The sequence below is a fragment of the Carassius carassius genome, chromosome 3 (genome assembly GCF_963082965.1).
Source record: "Carassius carassius chromosome 3, fCarCar2.1, whole genome shotgun sequence".
NCBI classification, from domain to species: domain Eukaryota; kingdom Metazoa; phylum Chordata; class Actinopteri; order Cypriniformes; family Cyprinidae; genus Carassius; species Carassius carassius.
In genome coordinates, this window is record NC_081757.1 from 29,723,614 (window position 1) to 29,745,072 (window position 21,459).

Here is a 21,459-nt window from a genome sequence, read left to right on the forward strand (position 1 = left end):
AAAATATGTTGCCTTAATCCAAAATGGTCCTACTTCATATTATTGTAGGTGGCCATAACTACTATATACTTAAATTTAAATTCATCGTTTGGTACAATGCAAGCTTTTTTTATTTATTATATATAGTACAGACCAAAAGTTTGGAAACATTACTATTTTTAATGTTTTTGAAATAAGTTTCTTCTGCTCATCAAGCCTGCATTTATTTGATCAAAAATACAGAAAAAAAACAGTAATATTGTGAAATATTATTACAACTTAAAATAATAGTTTTCTATTTGAATATACTTAAAAAAAATAATTTATTCCTGTGATGCAAAGCTGAATTTTCAGCATCATTACTCCAGCCTTCAGTGTCACATGTAACATCCAGTCTATCACATGATCATTTAGAAATCATTCTAATATTTTGATTTATTATGAGTGTTGGAAACAGTTCTGCTGTCCAATATATTTGATGAATAAAAGGTTAAAAAAAAAAAAAAAAATTCTAATAATATATATTCTAATAATATATTTTCTTTAATATCACTTTTTATTAATTTAACACATCCTTGCTGAATAAAAGTATTGATTTTATTTAAAAAGAAGAAAGAAGAAAAAAATTTACTGACCCCAAATTACTGACCAGTAGTGTATATTGTTATTACAAAATATTTATATTTTAAAAACATAGCTTCTTTTTGCAGAACTGTTTCCAACTTTGATAATGAATCATTATATTAGAATGATTTCTAAAGGATCATGTGATAATGATCCTAAAAATTCAGCTTTGCATCACATAAATAAATGATAATTTAAAGTATAATAAATTTAAAAACAATTATTTTAAATTGTAATAATATATCACAATATTACATTTTTATACCTGCATGTACAGTAAATGCATATGTTATTAATTTCTGTATATATTTCTTATAATTACACTGTTGACCCATCCCTTAACCCACCTTTAAAAATATCCATATCACCAAACCTGTCCCTAACCTTACCCATATCCCACCTCAATAGCAGCAGAAGTGTTTTGCAATACAATATAATCACAATAAGTACATTGAACTTATCTTTTGATGTAAGAAAAATTAGACAGTTTAATGTACATTTTTCAATGTAAAACAAAAAACTGGTTATCTGATGTTCTTCTTGAGCATCAGTCCAAATTAAGGGCAGCAGAGAGAAAATGGTGCAAATCAAAATATCTGTCTGACCTGAATTTGTATCAGTCTTTGCTTTCATCTGTGCTTAAAGGAACACTCCGACTTTTTGGGACTTTAGTTTATTCACATTATCCCCCAGATTTAGATAAGTCCATACATACCTTTTTCATTTCTGTGCGTTCTGTAAGTGTTATTTGATGCACCCACCGCTAGCCTAGCTTAGCACAAAGACTGGATGTAAATGGATACTGGTAACATAGTAATCCCAATAAGTGACAAAATAATGCAAACATTTTCCTATTTACATGTTGTGATCTGTATAGTCACAGCGTGTACAAATAACAAGGCTATATGAGACAGAGACCCTTTTTAATCGTATAAATACTGGGAACTATGTTCTCACTAGGCGTAGGAGGAAAGCTAACGTTACTTGGGCGGAGTGGCTACTTGGGCGGAGTGATTAGCGCAGCACTCGAGATGCACCGTAGTGAGGATAAGAGAGTTCGCTCAGAGTTGGAGTAATAGAGTCAGCAATTACTAGATAGTAGATTTATAGTGTACAATCATGGGTGTTCGCTGTATTGTAAAGAACTGCGACAATAAACAGGGGAGATCAGGTATTACTATGATGTTTCATAGAATTCCAACCACAAACGCTGACCTGATGAATCGATGGCTACTTGCTCTGGAAATAGATCCAAACACACCTGTAAACACCATCACGAAGTATTTTGTTTGCTCTGAACATTTTACTGTAGACGACTATTTTGAAAAAATGCAAGTTGCCACACGGACCATGAAACGTGTGCTAAAGGATACAGCCATCCCATTGATAATAAAGACAGGACAAATCGGATCACCTGTTGCTGTGGTAAGTGTTCCGTTATGTTTTGAGATGACTAACATTAGCCATACTGTAACAGTGCCATGCTAATGTAATATAACCTTTGTAGTGACACTATTACGTGAATAGGGGCTCCGTGTATCCGTGTATCCCCTTTATTGTTATTATTGTGACACACTGTATGCAATGGCTATACTACAATTTCATTGAACTATGAATGATCATTATAACAAAATCACTTGGTGGACAGCTGACCATTAGGTTCAATCGGCATGGGGCGTTTCTTCCAGTTGATCTTGTCACAATGGGAAAAAAAAGGACAACTGCCGGGTGTATTAGGGCAGAGAAATCTTCCGTGGTAGTGACGCAAATATTTTGATTGTCATCAAGCCTTGACATTGATGGCAATACCCGGTCCCATTCATTACAACAAAGGCATTTGGTTTCTGTCGGCATAGGTTGGCATGTTCCACATTTACACCACCAGTCCGTGTTCGTTCTGATTCTCCCTTCGTCTTACAGCTTCCAAAGTTTGTAACTCCTCGTCTGTGTATTCTGGCTCAAAACTATATGGTTCTGGATCTTGGTTTGATACACAGTAAAATTCCTTTGAGTCTGACAATTCCTCAAAGTCAGCCATGATCACGAGTCACGTCTAGCTAGTTAGTCACGTTTGTTTTGTTTACGGTCTCGTGTGCTGCGCTAATCACTCCGCCCAAGTAGCCACTCCGCCCAAGTAATGTTAGCTGTGCTCCTACACCTAGTGAGAATATAGTTCCCAGTATTTATATGATTAAAAATGGTCTCTGTCTCATATAGCCTTGTTATTTGTACACGCTGTGACTATACAGATCACAACATGTAAATAGGAAAATGTTTGCATTATTTTGTCACTTATTGGGATTACTATGCTACCAGTATCCATTTACATCCAGTCTTTGTGCTAAGCTAGGCTAGCGGTGGGTGCGTCAAATAACACTTTTAGAACGCACAGAAATGAAAAAGGTATGTATGGACTTATCTAACTCTGGGGGATACTGTGAATAAGCTAAAGTCCCAAAAAGTCGGAGTGTTCCTTTAAGTCCACACTGCGATATCGTCATATTTCCACAACAAGATCAACAGAGCTCCAGACACACATAACCTCTTCAAAACTTTTAATTCTCTACTCTGTCCCTCTCCGCCACCTCTAACAGCTGATGATGTTGCCACATTCTTCACAGACAAAACTAGAACAATCAGTAGTCAGCTCTCATCTCCACACACACATACTCAAACCTACCACATCCACCCCTAAAACTTCACTATGATCCTTCTGTCCCCTAACGGAGGCAGAAGTATCCAAACTTCACCTCTCCAGCCATCCTACAACATGCCCAGTAGACCCTATCCCCTCACACGTTCTCCAAGCAATCTCTCTAACTCTCTTACCAGCACTCACACACATCATCAACACATCTCTCCTCACAGGCACTTTCCCCACTGCATTCAAGCAGGCTCGGGTAAAACCACTGCTCAAAAAACCTACATTAAACACTTCACTTATAGATAGCTACATACCTGTCTCTCTCCTTACATTCATAACAAAATACTTTGAACAAGTTGTTTTTAACCAGGTATCATTATTCCTTTCACAGAACAACAACAGGTCAGGTTTCAGGAGTGGCCATTTAACTGAGAATGTGCTACTGTCAGTCACTGAAGCCTTGCGGATTGCAAAAGCGAATTCCAAATTATTAATTCTTATTTTGCTGGATCTATCAGTCACATTTGAATCATCAGATCCTCCTGTCTGCCCTCTTATCACTGGGCATCACAGAGATTACACTACGCTGGTTTGAATCCTATATTACTGGTAGGTCTTTCAGGGTGGTCTGGGGTGGGGAGAATCCAAACCACATCAACTGATCACTGGGGTTCCTCAGGGATCAGCTCTTGGACCCTTCCTCTTCTCCAAATATACAACATCCCTGGGACCCATCATACAGGCATATGTCTTCTCCTACCATTGCTATACTGATGACACACAGCTCTACTTTTCATTTCAACCAGATGATCCAACGTAGCTGCATGGATCTCTGACTGCCTGGTGGACATCTCGGCATGGATGAAAGAATGTTACCTTAATCTGGCAAAGACTGAGCTCCCTGTCTTCCCTGCCACTCCAACTCTACAGCATACTGTAATTTCATCACCCAGTTAGGTTAATCAACAATTACCCCATCAAGTTCAGTTAGAAATCTTGGTGTAATCTTTGATGACCAGCTGACTTTCCATTGCAAAAACTGCTCGATTTTGCAGGTTTGCATTGCACATCAGGCCCTTTCTAACAGAGCATGCTGCACAACTTCTTGTACAGGGCCGTTGTCATCTCTAGGCTGAATTACTGCAATGCTCTTCTGGCTGGACTTCCATCATGCACAATCAAGCCTCTATAAATGATTCAGAATGCAGCGGCACGACTGGTCTTCAACAAGCCCAAAAGAGCCCACAACATCTCTTTATTTTCCTACAATGGCTGCCAGTTAGGGCTCGCATCAAGTTCAAGACACTGATGCTTGCATATAGACCAGCCACAGGCTCAACACCCCCTGCTTCCACTCACTTTTGAAAATCTACATCCCCTCCAGAAGTCTGAGATCTATGAGTGAACAAAGCTTTGTGGTACCATCGCAGAGAGGCACAAAGTCACTTTCCAGAACATTCTCGTTCACCATTTCTGGATGGTGGAATGATCTTCCTAACCCTATTAAGAATGCTGATTCACCCGAAATTTTCAAGCGTCACTATCTGACTTCTTCCGAAAAAAAAAACAATAAAAAAAATAAAATAAATATATATATATATATATATATATATATATATATATATATATATATATATATATATATATATATATATATATATATATATAGTTTTTTTTATAAATATATATATTTTTTATCTTTCTCTTTCTAGCTTGTACTTGAACAATGCTTGAAACTTGGTTTTATGAGCACTTCCTGTTTCTATTTTCTTCTTTAATATAAATTACTTGACGTATTCCCCAACTGTAAGTCGCTTTGGATAAAATCTTCTTCTTTTAACGAATAAATGCAAATGTAAATGTAAGTACATCACTCTAAAAATGCTGGGTTCTTTTTTTAACCCAACTGCTGGCTTTAGCCTGTTGGGTCATTTTATTGGGTTGCTTTTAATATTTTTACCCAGGTGCTGGGTAGTTTTTCCTGTAACTAAGTTGTTGGGTCATTTTTTATCCTGGACTATTTTTTTTTCTACCCAATCACTGGGTTGAGCTTGAGCTGTTGAGTTACCGTCAAAGTGCTGGCTTTTTGAGTTTTCTACAGGAGAGAGCGTTTCTCAGCACCACCGATTTGGTGCACTTCTTCATTGAAATTAAAGTTTGTAACAAGTTTAAATGTATGTAATATTGTATGCTTTATTCACCCAAATAAATTCAAGTTGTCTTGTATTTTGTCAGTGTGATCTTTCTTCATATTAAATGTTCATCTTTTGACTATTGCTGTTGCCTCTAGTAAATCTGTGTGTTTTTTTTTCATTTCCAGTTCATTTTAAGCCAGCAATATAATAGTTTTTTAAACAATAGATGCCTTAATTAAAACAACCCAGCATGGTGGTTAAAAACATTTAACCCATCAGCTGGGTCAAAATAACCCAGCATGTCTCCTGTTCAATATTTACCCAGCACTGGGTTGCCAAATAACCAGTTGGGTTGTTTTTAACCTAGCATTTTTCAGAGTGTGTTAAGTAAGTCCACCTAATATAAAGTGGGACCAAAATGTGCATTAACTAGAACACTGAGTGATAATTTTGAAGTCATTTTTTCAGTCTTTTTGAGTGGAATTTCCTCAAAACAGAAGTGCCTCGCATAATCGAAAATGCAGTAGGCTTGTTAGGAAAAAGGTCCATTTTCAATAGTGTAGGGATATATGACGCAAAGCTCACACAGACTTTCAAGCCATGCAGCTTTCTGTTGTCAACATGGCACATTCGCTTGACCAACTTTAACTCACCATGAAATCTACATGGTCAAATCTGTCATCCTTATGCAAAATTCATGATTTACAAATTCACAAATGGTCCTACTGAAATGATTTTATTTTACCCTTGACCAATCGTCAAACAGCAAGATATGTGATGGCACCTTTAGAACATTTGTATAACTGCCCTTTCGTATTAACACACACAAAACAACAACAACAACAACAACACATGAGCTTAAAAAAATATAAAGGTTTATTTCAAAAGGTTTGTTGTGGTCTAATCATTCAATGTTCAATCTTGTAATAGTGTCCTCACATGCAAACAATTCCTCAGAACAAAATAAACCTTTAGACAACATTATTGTCAAGTTGGTAGACAAGGCACGGTATAGACAGGCAAGACACCAGGGGAAAGCAGAAATCTTCTTAGTCATAAATGAATAAATGTGGAATGCACTGGAGAGTGCTTTAGACAGTGAATTTGCATAACAGATTGAAGCTTTCAAAATGTATCCATCTGAAAATTGAGGCAAAGTTATAGGTATAGAGAGAGTAGGAAAAAAAAGGAAAAATAGAGAGGCAAAGAAAAGAATAAAAAAAAAACACCAGCTATATGAGCTACTGTGCTTGCCTCCACATTTACATGTGGCATGTTTGAAATGTCTGACATGAAAAAGATAAAGAACATGGAGAAAAAGGGAAAAAAAAATAGTAAGCTCAATCACTGCAGAGTGGGGGGAAGGGGGATAATACCAATAAAGCATTTTTGAACAAGACTGAATTTAAATAAGGAAGGAAGTAAAGTGAGGAAAGATGAAGGCAGGAGTCAAGAGAAATAAATTCCTTGAATGAGACTTATAATTTCTATTTAAAAAAAAAAAAAAATGATTGTAGACCCAATCAAAGCCCAGAAAGGCTGCCATTAAACAAATATACGGACTAATGAGATTTTTCAGTCTCCTACATTAAAAGTGAACTTGAAATCAAAATGGACCCTATTTACGTTAAGTGCACTTGCCACCTTTAATAGACATTTTAATAGCTATAAGTAACTTTGCAACCACCTGTCAACTAATTGCCAACTATTACAGTATGAGTAGACTATTAGTTTAGGGTAAGTAAAATAAATTGATGTGTTACTTACAGTTGCAAAGTTACTTACAGTTAGTAGAATGTCTGTTGAGAAATCATCAAAAAAAGCTGTTAGCAGAATTTAAACAGACAGTTTACAAATACTCTTTTCTACTGGTAGCTGACACGTAGTTAACGGAGACTATCAATTTAAAGAGTTGCCAGTTCCAGGACTTTCACATACATAATGCATTCTTGCATCCATCTGTTGTTTTTCAATTGTTTTCTATCTAGACATATGCTTAATGTAGATTTTTGACCATAATAACATATCATGCTGACTTAGCGTCTCCTATTCTTTGTATTTCAGTTCAAAAACATGTCTCACAAAACCTGCATTTTGTTCCATTCTGTTGCTTCCTGTCTAGCATTTTTAAAACACAATAATGCATCCCATTTTTTTTTCTTTTATCAACAATCAATAACTAACATTACAAATAAATTACCATCTAAACACCTGGCTCCATTCTAGCATTTGTGTCCACTGTTTATGATCCAATCACTTCACAATTAATAAAATCATGTCTTGCTTTTTCAATATTCTTGAATCTACAAAACATAGGAATAATAATAATAATAATAATAATAATAATAATAATAATAATAACAACAACAACAACAACAACAATAATAATAAAATATTGTGGCCACAGAATTTGTTACTTTTACATTTTTAATCTTTTAATTAAATTGTGAGAACACTTTTTTTCTTTTTCTTTTTTACTAAAATAAGTTGGTTCTTAAAAGCATATGTACATATAGACCCATATTTTAGAGCTGTATAGGATGTATGTTCTTTTAGAAATAGATGCCACACCACATTATCATCAATTGCATTTTAAGATAAAAGCTTTTTACAGTCACTTACCATGTTCTAAACATGCTTTAATACTTTATGAATATCTGCGTCATTTCAAATCTCAAGCTGCAAGCATGCATCTCGCTCAATGCTCTGTCCAGTCATGTCTATAATCTGAGGTAAAGCCTTTGTGCAGTTGTGTCCAATGGGGCTTTCACATGTGTCTCCTGTAGCACGGGCTCTGAAAGGATGGTCGCATATAGATGAGCTCAGTATTGGTACAGCTGTCTGATGCTGAAACACAAGACTCTTAGGGATTAGGTGAGGTCGCAAGATGGAGGACGATGGAATGAGAATTGCTCCCCATCAAAGGCGCCTGACCGCGTGTGCTTAACGACTGAATGAAATCCCATCTGTGACTAAAACACATTCCTGTTGGCAATCCATTAGCTCCATGGCATTAGTAAACTAATTTCCAAATGCTCAAAGGCAAAAAAATTATCTGAATATTCAAAGCACATAATTATCTATCATTATTATAAGCAATTCGAGGGTTTTTGAATGCATTGCTTATGAAGCAATGTTGCATTAAAGGTTGAAGTGTGTTAATCTTTTCTCTGTTAAAATACTATGATAATTTAATAAGCAGTGATTATTCGAAATTAGCCTTTTATAGGATGATACTCACAAAATGTGCTAATAACACTCCGCCAACTAGCCTAACACAATAATACTGACTCAACCAAGAAGGTCTATAATACCTGGAGAATGCTATCCATTAGCATTTCCATTCATCTCAATGGTAATTGCTCAACTGCTGATCTCGTTCACATTTTTTTTGAGCCAGTCAACAGAGCTGTAAATGCCATGTGACTTTTTTGAAGCCTGTGAAAATGAAGTAATGAAAATGGTGTATGGCTGATGTCACCAAGAACCCAAAAAGGTGCACTCAGTAGTTCTTTAGCTAGCATTAACACTGCTGTTCTGATGGCATATGACTGGTTATATTCGAGCATATGGCACTCACATGTAACAAAGTTTACAAAGAGTGACTGGTTTGTCCAAGGTTTTTTTTTTTTTTTTCATCGCTGTTGTTGTAATGTATTGGGAAGCTAGAATGTTTCCAACAACAGAAACATACATTAGCCGAACTCTGTTTGTTTTAACATGTTGTTATTTTTAGGGGTGCTCCGATCAGAATTTATGAATTTAAATTTAAATAAATAAATTTATGCATTAAGCAGACACTTTTATCCAAAGCAACTTACAGTGCATTCAGGCTATAAATTTCTACCTATCATGTGTTCCCGTGGAATCGAACCCCCAACCTTGACAACACAATGCTCTACCACTTGAGCTACAGGAATACAGGAATTTATGAGCCTGATCACCAATCGTTGTTCACAGGAAGCAGTATTTTCCAATATGATCACTGATACCGAACTTTTTAAGCCTTCTTTTTATCATGTAGATTTATTTATAGTGATACTCCAATCAGGATTTTTAGACATTTATACAGGGCCTGAATCTCATTTTTTTAAATGAGGGGTAATTACTACATTTTGTGTCAATCCAAGATTATATTTATTGCAAACAGTGCGCTGTTACTTTAACCCTTTCGCACGTTAGTTTAAAATATAGCTCAGCCCCTGGCGAGAGTTTTTTTAGACAACCGTTATTTTAGAATGTGTCGCCTTATTTAAGCTGAGAGAAGAGCAGAGTAAACTTTAGTTACCTACACAATCTGTATATGATATCAATAAAAAAATGTCATCAGATTATATTTGTAAGGATCATTATTGCTGTTTCCACAGACATTGGCGTACATTTTACTTTAAATGTTTTTTTTTTTGCTAGTACTCATGTGTATTTAAATGTCTGAAACTTTAAATAAGCATTAAATGGTTGAAAATACTGAATATGTGTGATAATGTGACAAGCGCTCAGCGCGTCGGATCTGGCTCTGCTCCAGCCGAAGCACGAAAGTGGATTTAAATTTAGCAGTTGAAGACGTGACACACTGAAAGTTCTCCGGTGTGATTGTATGCATCAAAGGGTTAATTCAGCACAGCAAAAGTAGACTCAGTGCAGAAACTATCGATGCAATGTTACAGATGCAACAATCCTGGAATGCACCATCGCGCCACAACCATGTGTGATGACATCAGCACGAAATGCAAAACCTCTCACGGCAGCTGCGTCATCAGCTTGAGATTGGTTTATGAGATTGGCCTTTATAGAGACATCCCAAAACGATTATCGGCTGATAGCAATCAGTATGCCAATCAGTCTGAGCACCCCTAATATTTAACAAACTATATTAAAGATGTCTTGTCAGATTTAAGTTGAACTGCGGAACCGTGAGTGAAGACCAGGTATGGTTTTTTTCCATGAAATTTACACCCCTAATACAGATACCGATTGGATTTCAAATTTTTTGCTTTTCTCATGACTAAACAACACAATGCTAGTAGTGTATCTACAGAGGTGGCAACCAATGAGTGTGAATCATTGCAGCAAAATAGCTCCTTGCCCTGCCGGCCGGCGCCGCCCAAGCTCCTTGCCCTGATGCCGGCTCTGTCTAAGCTCCCTGCCCTGATGCCGGCTCTGCCCTTGATGAGTGCCTTGCCGGTTTTGCCCTTCCTATCTGTCGGGGTCCCTGTTTGGCTGGAGGCCTCCTGGTCTCTCTGTCTGGTTCCACCCTGCTGGTCTGCCGGGGTTCCTGTTAGGCTGGATCCTCACTGGTTCGTCCCTCCGGCTCCGCCCTGGTGGTCTGCCGGGGTTCCTGTTAGGCTGGATCCTCGCTGGTTCGTCCCTCCGGCTCCGCCCTGGTGGTCTGCCGGGGTTCCTGTTAGGCTGGATCCTCACTGGTTCGTCCCTCCGGCTCCGCCCTGGTGGTCTGCCGGGGTTCCTGTTAGGCCGGAGCCTCGCTGGTCTGTCCCTCCGGCACCGCCCTGGTGGTCTGTCGGGGTTTCTGTTAGGCCAGATCCTCGCTGGCTCATCTCTCCGGCTCCACCCTGGCGCACTGCTGGGACTCCTGGACTGCCTGAGCCTCCTTGGCTCAGTCCTCCTGCCCCTCCCTGGTCTCTTTTATTAACTGCTTGGGTTTTCCTGTTGCTTGACTGGGCTCCCTTCCCTCCCTCCCCTATTTTGTCTGTATTTTGATTTCCATGTCTTGTGTTCTGTTGTGTACCGGGCTTGTGTTGCCATGCCTGTGCTGTCTTGTTCCCGTCTTGTTTTTGGGTGTTCCTCATTCCCCCTTTGAGGGGGGCTAGTGTCAGGGTTCTGTCACTTCAGTCTAGTGTTATTCATGGTTTTGTGACAGAGCCCTGATACCTGATACTCATGTCATTGTTTTCATGTGAGCGCGCGGCTTCGAGACTGCTCGAGCCGTGCACTCTTGTCTGCGTGTCCTGTTTCTTGTTGGAGCGTGGTGTTCGGACTCATGTTCACTCATGTTTTGCTGTTTTTCGGTTAATGTTGGGGACCGGACACTCGTGCTCCATGTTCTGTTTTATTGTGGTAATGTGCGGTCTCAAAGTGTTGTCTTGTATTGTTGCACACAGCTCGAGTTATCGGCTGTGTGCTTTCTTGTGTAAACACGCGGTTTATGAGCTTGCTCATTAGCTGTGTGTTTGTGTCTAATTCAAGCACATGGTTTGTGATTTGGTTTGCTGGCCATGTGCTTGTTTTTGTTTTGTGTGAGCACATGGCTTTTGTCTTAATTCCTATGTGCCATGTGCTCTCGTCAATTGTCTTGACCCCACCCATCTTGTTACCTGGTTATTGATGTAATTTTCCCCACATGTGTTCCCTCGTTACCCTCCTTATTAGCTCCCTATTTACTGTCCTTGTGTTTGCAGTCTGGTTGCTAGTTCGTCGTCGAATATTTGTCTTTGCTCATCGTGCCTTGCCTTGTCAGTCCAGATTTGTCTGTTTCCCCTATGGGTAGTTTTTGTTTGTTTATTTTATTATTACTATTAAAGAGCCCTTCTCTCTGCATCATTGAGTCCTCGCCTCATCCCTCTACCCGAACCCTGACAGTGACTTGCATTTACAAAACTATTGTCTTCATCTCATTTGAGGGTGCACAATTCAGATATTTCCTAACAAAAGTATTGTGACCATGCCAACCAGTCAATTTGGTCAAAAATCCTAATTGAATCTGAAATGGACAACATTGTAAATATGTGCCTCTACCTACATTTCTGCAAAAACCTACCTATACATTTGAATGGCTGTTTCCAGTTGAACTGATCACTATTCCTTTTCACACAAAACATGATTTGCAGGTCCACAGTTTTGATTAATAAAGCCTAATTTTTGCATAATTACTTGAGGCATATTATGTTATGAATTCAAAACAATTTTAACATTCTGCACGATTTGAAAACTGATACTTTTGAACGTGACGTCACATATCCAGCTTCATAAGCATGAATTTCCTAATTCAGTAGGTTTGCTCGGTAGCTCACGCGATACAGTGTTGCAATTGAGTGATGAAGAGCTCTGATACGAAACCCGTGGATCTACAGTTCAACAAAACAGCTCAAATGCACATAAAGAAGTTAAAGGAGACATATTATGCTCCTTTTTACAATATGTAATATAAGTCTCTGGTTCTCATTCACACAAGTTTACATTAAAAACAAACATGAGTTACAAAAAGTAAAAGTTAAGTCTGTGAAGGTAAAACAGCTGGGAAATAAATTGTATGTTTATTTTAGATCTGTGTGGCATCACTAATATACAGTAAATGAATCAATAATTCCACTGCTCTCTTGTCTCCTTTGAGGCTGGGACTCTAAATAGTGTTCTGTGCTTGTCTGTGCAGCCAAAAACAGTAAGCATGTTTTGCTCAAACTTTCGCAGTAATATCATAATGAGATCCCTTTGCAACGTCACTAGGAGAGCTCGTTTTTTACGACACTTGCAGAAAAAGACTTATCAAAACAAAGTTACTGGGTAAATCCTTTTTACGTTTCCTTGGTTGGTAGATGCACCGGGGACCTGAATATAGCACTTAAAACCTGGAAAATTCAGATTTTCATGATATGTCACCTTTAATATAGCATGGCTGCATCAGCAAATATTTTTTATATCAGTTTTTATATCATTTGTTAACTCTATCGGGTAGGTTTAGGGTTGGGTTTGGTGTAGGGGATATTTCCAACATGATTAAATTAAGCGACACTCCTGGGCTATTTTAATTATGAACCACCGCAATACATACATGAAGCAACTTAACGTAAACCCAGTAATAAGTGCCTATATCAATTAAACAAATACGTTCCAGGGTCACATATTCAAAACCTGTGTTTTAATGCCACGGACTGAACATTTTACTTCGAAACTGCCGCGAAACGTGCAATAAGGTATGTGATAGCAAATCTATTTAGAGGTACGTATTTTTGAATAATGACATAAAAATTGCTTTCATGAACAAAAAAGGAGTATCAAGGCTTGATTTAGCCCAGCACTTTAAAACAAAGTAAATGCACTATAATAAATCATGTTGGCTAACTCCACACATGCTGTTACAACACAGCGGCATTAAATTCAGGGTCCTTAAAGCAGAATAAAACTCTTGCACATAAAACTCTGGTCGCCCTTGGTTACCATACAGAGAGACCAAAAAAACCAAACGAGTGTATAAATGTTATCACATTCATTTCCTCAAAGCCTCAATCTCAAACCCAGCAAGACTCCAGCAACTGCTGTCCTAAGTGCCCCTAGTAGACCCCCTAAATCACAGAGCTGACTTCTACAATAGCTCAATAACACAAATTGAAATCATTCCTTTCAAGTAAAGGCATGTATAAGAGTGAGACTTGTAAGACTGTTGGACAACAAAGAGTTGTTATAAGTCCGTGTTTGCAAGGCCAACTCCCTTTTTGTTATTCTGCAATGTATAAATTGCTCCCTCTAGTGCTTAAGGAGAAAGAGCATTGCACCAAAGCCCAGCTGGCTTGTTCAGCCACTGAAAGTATCATTAATTCTCTATCTTGACATCACCTCTGAGTTGTGCATCTACAGGTACAGTACATCAGATTCCACACTCCACCTCACACTCTCTCAGCACAGAGCATCACCTCTGCCTCTCACTAAAGCATCTTCAAGCAGTTGGCTTTTCAGGGCTGACTGCAGACAAAATCCCTGTAGTATCTTTCTATTGCAGTAGAGAAGTGGCTTCGGACTCTCTTTATAGTATTCCAGCATGAACTGCATTCATTGATGGTTGAATGTGATTATGCACAATGATGTTTAAGTGCGGGAATTTCATCCTATAGAGAAATTAACAGAAAACTATTTAATTTAAAGCTGAAATGTGTGATTTATACACTGCTAGCTTCACCAAATTAAACTGCAAAAATAATGACCATTTAAAACTAGTTTCCAAATGCTTTCTATCTGCCACTGGTCAAACAAGCAGACAGTCCCGCCCCAAACTCACACATAATAATTGAGCCAATGTTGGTGTGTCAGTTGGTCATGGTAGTCAAACAAAATGAGAATGTTTTGACAGCAAGAGTGCCACAGTGTTTACACTTCATCACGTCTCTTCATATTTAATTGAGATATGAAAATATATTTAACATGACACATTTTACCTCATAATTTATCATTTAAAATAATTATTACAAATATTGTTTTTAAATAAATTTGTAGGGTAAGACTCTATTTTAAGGTTCAATTCTCACTATTAACAAACCATTAACTATGACATTTGCCTCAATAAACTACTAATTTGCAGCTTTAATAAATAGTTTAATAGTTAGATAGTAAGATAGTTGTTAAATTTAGGCATTTTTGTAGGATAAGGGATGTGCTTTATACGTACTAATAAATTTTCAATATATTATGAATATGCATGCTAATAAGCAACTAGTTTATATGAGAATTGGTCCCTATATGAAAGTGTTAGCACTGGTCACACTTTATATTATGAATCTACTGTGTCACACTTTATATTATGAATCTACTGTGTAACTACATGTTTTTCTGGAAAATTCCCACATTTACTGCAAATGAGTTTGAGTTATGGTTTGGTTTTGGAGTAAGGGATGGTTTGTAGTTAATGGTGAAGTTAACAGTGTAACTAAACATGTTCATTACAGGCAAGTACTTTAAATGTAATTACAGTGCACCAATATATCCATACATAATAATTATATTGTACAAAATTTGTAATTGCATATAGTTAAGGCCACCTAATATAAAGTATGGCCAATAATTGTTCAATATTGTTTTAAATATTAATATTCTATACTATAATTTAATAACAATTAACAATGGTCTGTTTTTATTCTTATTCTTCTTTTTATTTAGGAATAATGCATAAATACATGACTAGGGCACTTATGTTATAGCTGCAATTTAGAGGAGTCTTTATCATTAATCCTCCAACCTGAAAGGTCATCATTTTATTTAAGATGTCCTTGCGCCGATCTAATTTATTCATCGGTGTTTTCCCTCCTTTCACTTCATCCTCAGTTCTCTGCACTCATTTCTCTATTTCTCTTTCTCCCTCCTAGCCCATTTTATACTTTCCCTTGGCTTGTTTACTCCGAGATTAGAAGCACTATTTTAAGGTCTCCCTGCAGCCCATATTTAAATCTATGACTGCATATGTGCCGTCTAGTTCCCCTGGCACTCATTAAATCTAAGGTCAATTCTAAATAGCACTGGGTTTAAGCCTTAAGATGTAAAAATGAGCAATCGATGGTCGGAATGATGACCTCTCAATGATTTCTCAAGATAGGAGCAAGAAATTCCCACTCCGTTCGCCACTTTCCCACAGCCATGAGCAAGTTGAACACTGAGAGCTCCCCTATTTTAATATTAGAGACTGTATAACTGTAGAGCAGCACAATATTTTGTGTCATGGTTGCTTGGCCTTTGTTTTTGTGGAACGTTGAAACCCGTGTTCAGTGCTGAGACAGACGGCTCCACTAACTGCTGTCACTGCTGCTCTTGTCAAAGCACATGGTACAGCAGTCCTGCAGACATTAGCAACGACCATATCTCTGAGGATGGCAGCGTGTGTTATGAAACGGCATGATGTGGAACTGTCGCTGCCATCTGAATTTATTACTGTAAAATCTGGTTCATTAACACAGTGGATGATAAAGCATGTCTTGCACATCGCTCGTGCATTAACAGGTGTCAATCTAATTGACAGAATACTGTGTTTGTTCTCTGCAATATGGTTTGGGTGATTCCAGAGTTCACAGAGTACACACATGTACGCGTATCTATCATGAGTAAAAGTTCGATTTTTGGAGGTATCTTTTTATTTTATTTTTTTACAGTGTGGAAAAAAGCTGCTGCACACTCTTACCATCAGGGTTGGAACAGATGAAGACCCGGACACTCCTTCCCGTGGGGACATGGAACGGTGGGAGCGCAAGGACGTTGCCACTGATGGCTGCTCTGCGCAGAGCAGTGTCACGGGGACAGGGCTGCCTGCTGCCCACTCCGGATGGCCACATGGGTGGCGATTTCCAACGCGGCTGCAAACAGAATTTAACATGTTTAGGAACTCAGGATTATGGTTTTGAACTACTGAAGGGAATTAATTGATAGACAGATGCTGCATTTTTACACACACAATTTGGTGGAATCTCGTAAAAACTGAGGGTCTAGCCGTATAAACAAAATTTAGTGAGCAAAAATATCATTAGTGTAGTGTTGTATGATGATCAAACAAACATCACTTTCAAATCAAGCAGGTTTCTGTTTGTAAATGAAGCAAATCTGGTTAACCAACTTGGTAAATGTGATGGCAAATGTGAACTAGTTCCAGTTCAAAAGCAGTTCCCTTTTATTACCACTACTGAATATACTGCTAATAATATACTACGGCCAGTGTTTATTATGAGTGAATCAAATAAATAAATAAAGCGTGACTCCAAAAACACTGACTCTTATGAGCCACTTCATTTTAATGGATAAAAGATTGCACTCACACTTTCAAAAGTTTGGAATTAACAGATATATTCATTAATAGGTGTGACTCAAAGGTTATTGTTTATACAGCAATTAACATTTATATTGTTTTCTATTCTCACGTTAGTTGTAACTATAGTAACAGTGAGTGAACTTGGAATAGCTTCATAACTATTATTAAATAATCACTGTGTACGATTTTCAAGCATACTATTCATACTTTTTTCTAAATAGCAGTATGCTTTTGCAAATTAAGGCAGTGAATATTCAAGATGGCATGTCCACAGCAATCAAAAGGCTTGCTTAACACAGTGATATTTAATAAACAGGTAAATACCCATAAATTGTACTAAATGAAGTAACAAACTAATTGTCCAGGGGTGCATTTCCCAAAAGCATTGTTTGCTAATTATAGTAATTAGTTCCATTGAACTCTACTGGTAACGAAGGAACTTGCGACCATAGTTGCTTTTGGCAATCACGCCCCAGTATGGTTCCATTTACAAAGCACATGTTTACCTAAATGTACATTCTGAAAATTAAAAGTTGGCAATTAAAAGGTTTTAAAATGAGATTGTTGTTGTGGTTAATCTTGGAATAATTTAAGTCACACTGTACTGAACACTCCTTAAGGAGTTACAGTTTTATTCTGGAGCTGTGTTAATGTTGACGAAAACACAGCATGGTCAGTGCTATCTGATTCCCAAACGAATAATATGATCCTGCTATTTTAGTTAATCAAAACTGTAACAGCGATAATGGTGTAGTCCACTTTTTAATGATTTAAATGGTTCCTTTGACCCTTTTGCTTGATTGTTTTATTGCGCTTGCATCTTATGTCTTCTCTGCAGTGTCCCTCACATGAGAGCAGCATTTTTAGAATGCTGTCAAGGTAAAGGAATTCCACACAAATATAATAAAGGCACATAAGATTTACCATATGGCAACATGTATTATACATTTTTTTCAATGATGTTGTATAAGAAAGAAAGAAAGAAAGAAAGAAAGAAAGAAAGAAAGAAAGAAAGAAAGAAAGAAAGAAAGAAAGAATGAAAGAAAGAAAGAATGAATGAATGATGAAATGTTATCATATTAGTTTTTTTCAGTAATTTACTTATACTGTAAGTATAGTGTAGTGTTTGGTTTAAGTAATCAAATGTATGTGCAAACATTCTTTTTAAATAATTATATTACCTTTGATTTATTATCAAAATGAAATATATTGATGAGGGCAGCGAATGCAATTAAATTATTGCATTTCTATCCCCCTCAAAATGGGATATTTCTTTTTAACTAAAGGAGTTACTAGTGGAACCGTCAAGGAACCAGAATCGTTAAAAGAAATCACAATCGCAACCAGAATCGATTCCCATATCTAGATAAATGACTTATTGCTTGAGGAATGCCTGGAATTACCATATTGCAAGATCCGATAATGATTTTCTTGAAATGAAAACACACTAGATCATGCCTACTTTTCACTTTATACCATTTTTTCAGTAGGCTAATAATGGTGTAACCAAGATAAAACGCGTAAATGCAGCCGGTCACGAACTGCATCTCCGCACAAACGCAACGATCAATCGATAATTTTCTGTCTCAGCAAACAACGAATCTTAATTGAAGTGAGTTCAAGATCGCTTATCTTATTCGCGTGTCATGATTTAATATCACACCTGCCAAAATGCTAAACACATCCTTAGACGACAAAGTTGCGCGTTCATCGTACAGTAAAGCCAATTCCAAACAAAATAAACTCAGCTGCGCTTCAACGCACAACGAATGCAGGCAGCATGCTTGCACAGTAACACACTTGAAGTGCTTACGTTCATCCTCTTCATCGTGGAGCCGTATCATACAATATCCGAGCAGATAACCACGGAAATCAGCGGAGACGGCGATACAATAGCCCATTAAATATCTTTGACCGAAAATCAGTCCCGGGGGACCGGGAGAGTGACGGTCGCTGGCCAAACCCCGGCGGTCCGCATCCTCCTCGTGCCGTGTCTTATAAAGCTCCGCGCACAGCGTTTTCTGTCCGCAGTGCTTGAGGAAAACACAAGTGAGGTGACAGAGAGGAGAGTGAGAGTGGAGGGATATTCCTCTCATCGCCAGCTGTCTCTTAATGCGCAGCGGCGAGCGGGAGTACGAGAGGAGGAGGAGGAGCGCTCTGAATTCATTATCAATAAATGCTTCTCTTTCGCAGCGCGCTGGAAGTTTAAGTGAATTGAATTAAACGTAATTGATTGGACTGCAATGCTGCTCGCGCTCGGGAAAAAGGTTCAAACCTCGCCTATTTTCTTTGCAAAGATAGACCAAAAAAATCCTATAGTTTCGCCTTTTCTTCCAGATACAAAGTGCTCAGAAATAACACATTCTTATAAAACAAATGCGTTCTTGTAGCTTATTGACCGCCCTACTAAGAAAACAGCCTAAAACAGACTGCAGTATCCTTTTTTTGCTCGTCTTCCAGGTTGGTCAAAATTGGTCAGCTGGCTGATTTTAGAAGGGTTCCGGTGAGGCTTGAAGGCCAGCTTAACACAGCTAAGACAAGCGGTTTTGGCAGTTTTCTTCAGAAAGTGGATCTGATGCTCTCTGTCTATGGAGACCTTGCAAATAGCCTATCATGCCGAGCAGAGATTTGTCATTAGACTAACATACAAGCCTGCTGCTGACTGCAACCAGATGTTAAAAAAAGAAATGTGGAAATGCCTTGTTTCACAAAAGTAAGATACATAACTGAAAGTAATCTACACTGCAACGACAGGTCAAATGCAACTAAAATACATGCAATGAGTTTCTTCTGCAAATCTGCAAAAAGTCATAATCCTGTTATGGCTTCAAAATCAAACCCTAAAAAAGAACAAGTGTGTTTAACCAAAAACATGGTTATTTAATCAAACATGAGATAAGTTAAGATAAATTGTTAGTTCCAATAAGTAACTTACTGTTCTTGACAATAGCAGTGATGTTTTCCCTCTGGGTCCTGTTGGTACTGTGCTCTAATATAAATGGCCAGACCCTCTGCGTGAGGCACACATGAACTCTGCAAAAGCAGAGGTGCTGAATCTGGCAACCAGCAGTGGCTTAACCTTTCTTTCCTCCCCTCTTCCGGTAAAGCTTTAATCCCTCCAAGTCAGAAGGAACTACCCTCTTCTGTTTCCAGATCTGTTTTGCACCTCCTCTCGTTGCGCTGTAGGCCATGGTTGGTTGGTAAGTGCTGATCACGGAGCAGTGCGAAAGATCCTGATCTCCTATACTGAGCAGTGTGCAGCTAATGTGGTGGGGTTTCGTTAAACAGTCCCAGCATGCCATGGGCAATTAGGGAAAGTGAAAAGTGTTGACGCACATACATTTTTTATATGGATCATACTTGAATGATTGGAAAAATGCTGAAAACTCTGCTTTGAGGTTTTACAGTAACAGTACAGTTTTGAGCACAGGAGCACACACAAACAGCCTTCATTCTGACCATACAATGTGCATCTGCAATACTGTGGATGTATCATTATGCATCATTACAGAAGCAGCCATGCAAAGAGAACAGCTCTATAGGGACAATGCGGTCCTTATGACTTATGGTTATCTAATCAGGATCAATGCTGTTTTTTAGAATGCCACACCAGTGAATTTAGCTTTTGAGAGTGTGAGAGCATCCTGAAAATATGCACTAACAGAATGTATTTGTTTATTTGCAGGAATGCAAATGCCTTGCAAATGGAGATATAATTTGTATATAAAATATGTGTGTGAGCTTTACATAGAGAAAGAAGTGAGATATAGCATAATAGGCTTATGTGTTTGCTCACATATGCATGTTTATACATTTATCCTCATATACAGACATTGACACCAGAGACACCCACTAGCCAATGAGATCCATAAATCAAAGCCCAACTTCCTTTCTTTTCTCCATGCCTGTCCTTTGTCTGCTCAAAAGGTCCCTATACAGCTGCTATACCACCAGCACATCCTCGCCTCAAGATAACCCCTCCACAGATCGATACTCTCAATCCTTGGACAAAATGTATGCATAGCTTCCGTAGCAGGCGAGACAGAGGCTTTGTCTCCCTTTCTGAATGCATTGAGTGTGAGAACAGTTTGCCCTGGTCTGAGAGTGTGAGACAGTCAAGGTGAAAGTATGTGATCAAAGAGAAAATGTCAGAGGCTTTGTGCTGAAAAGACTTTCATTGATGGATGGCCCATTGACACTTTAGCAATTTAGGGGAGAATTAAACAGAGTGGAATAGATTTTGGCATGAAATACATCTGCTGAGAAAACTAATTTGTGTGGACAAAAGTATTCAGACTGACGTAATTTCTGGTCATGTTGTGAAGTGTTGGGGATGCTCCATAATGCAGTTTCTTTGTTGTGTTGGAGTATTGAGCCACTTTGTCTCCTGTTATAAAAGGCGTTAGTGTAACTTTGTCATGGATTTAGAAATAAACTCAAAAACACAGAAACAGTTTTGGCTTGGTCTTGTTCTTTGACAAAAAAACATGGAGAGTTTCAAGAGGACCTATTTTTAACATGTAAGTATGCAGAATTAATTAGTATTGTCTGCAATCTCTGCT

The 21,459-nt window shown here is 38.0% G+C and overlaps 1 protein-coding gene across 1 annotated transcript in view; it reads right to left on the reverse strand.

Annotated features, from left to right (window-relative positions):
* The window catches only part of LOC132124661 (NACHT and WD repeat domain-containing protein 2), a 92,415-nt gene extending 73,432 nt beyond the window's left edge, over positions 1-18,983 (reverse strand). Inside the window, exons 1-2 of the mRNA XM_059535783.1 lie at positions 18,711-18,983; positions 16,277-16,448 (exon numbers count right to left, since the gene is read on the reverse strand). Of these exons, the coding sequence (XP_059391766.1) occupies positions 16,277-16,448; positions 18,711-18,725 (187 nt within the window). The 5' untranslated portion in view covers positions 18,726-18,983. The remainder of the gene's footprint in view (positions 1-16,276; positions 16,449-18,710) is intronic.
* Between the last annotated feature and the right edge of the window lie 2,476 nt (positions 18,984-21,459).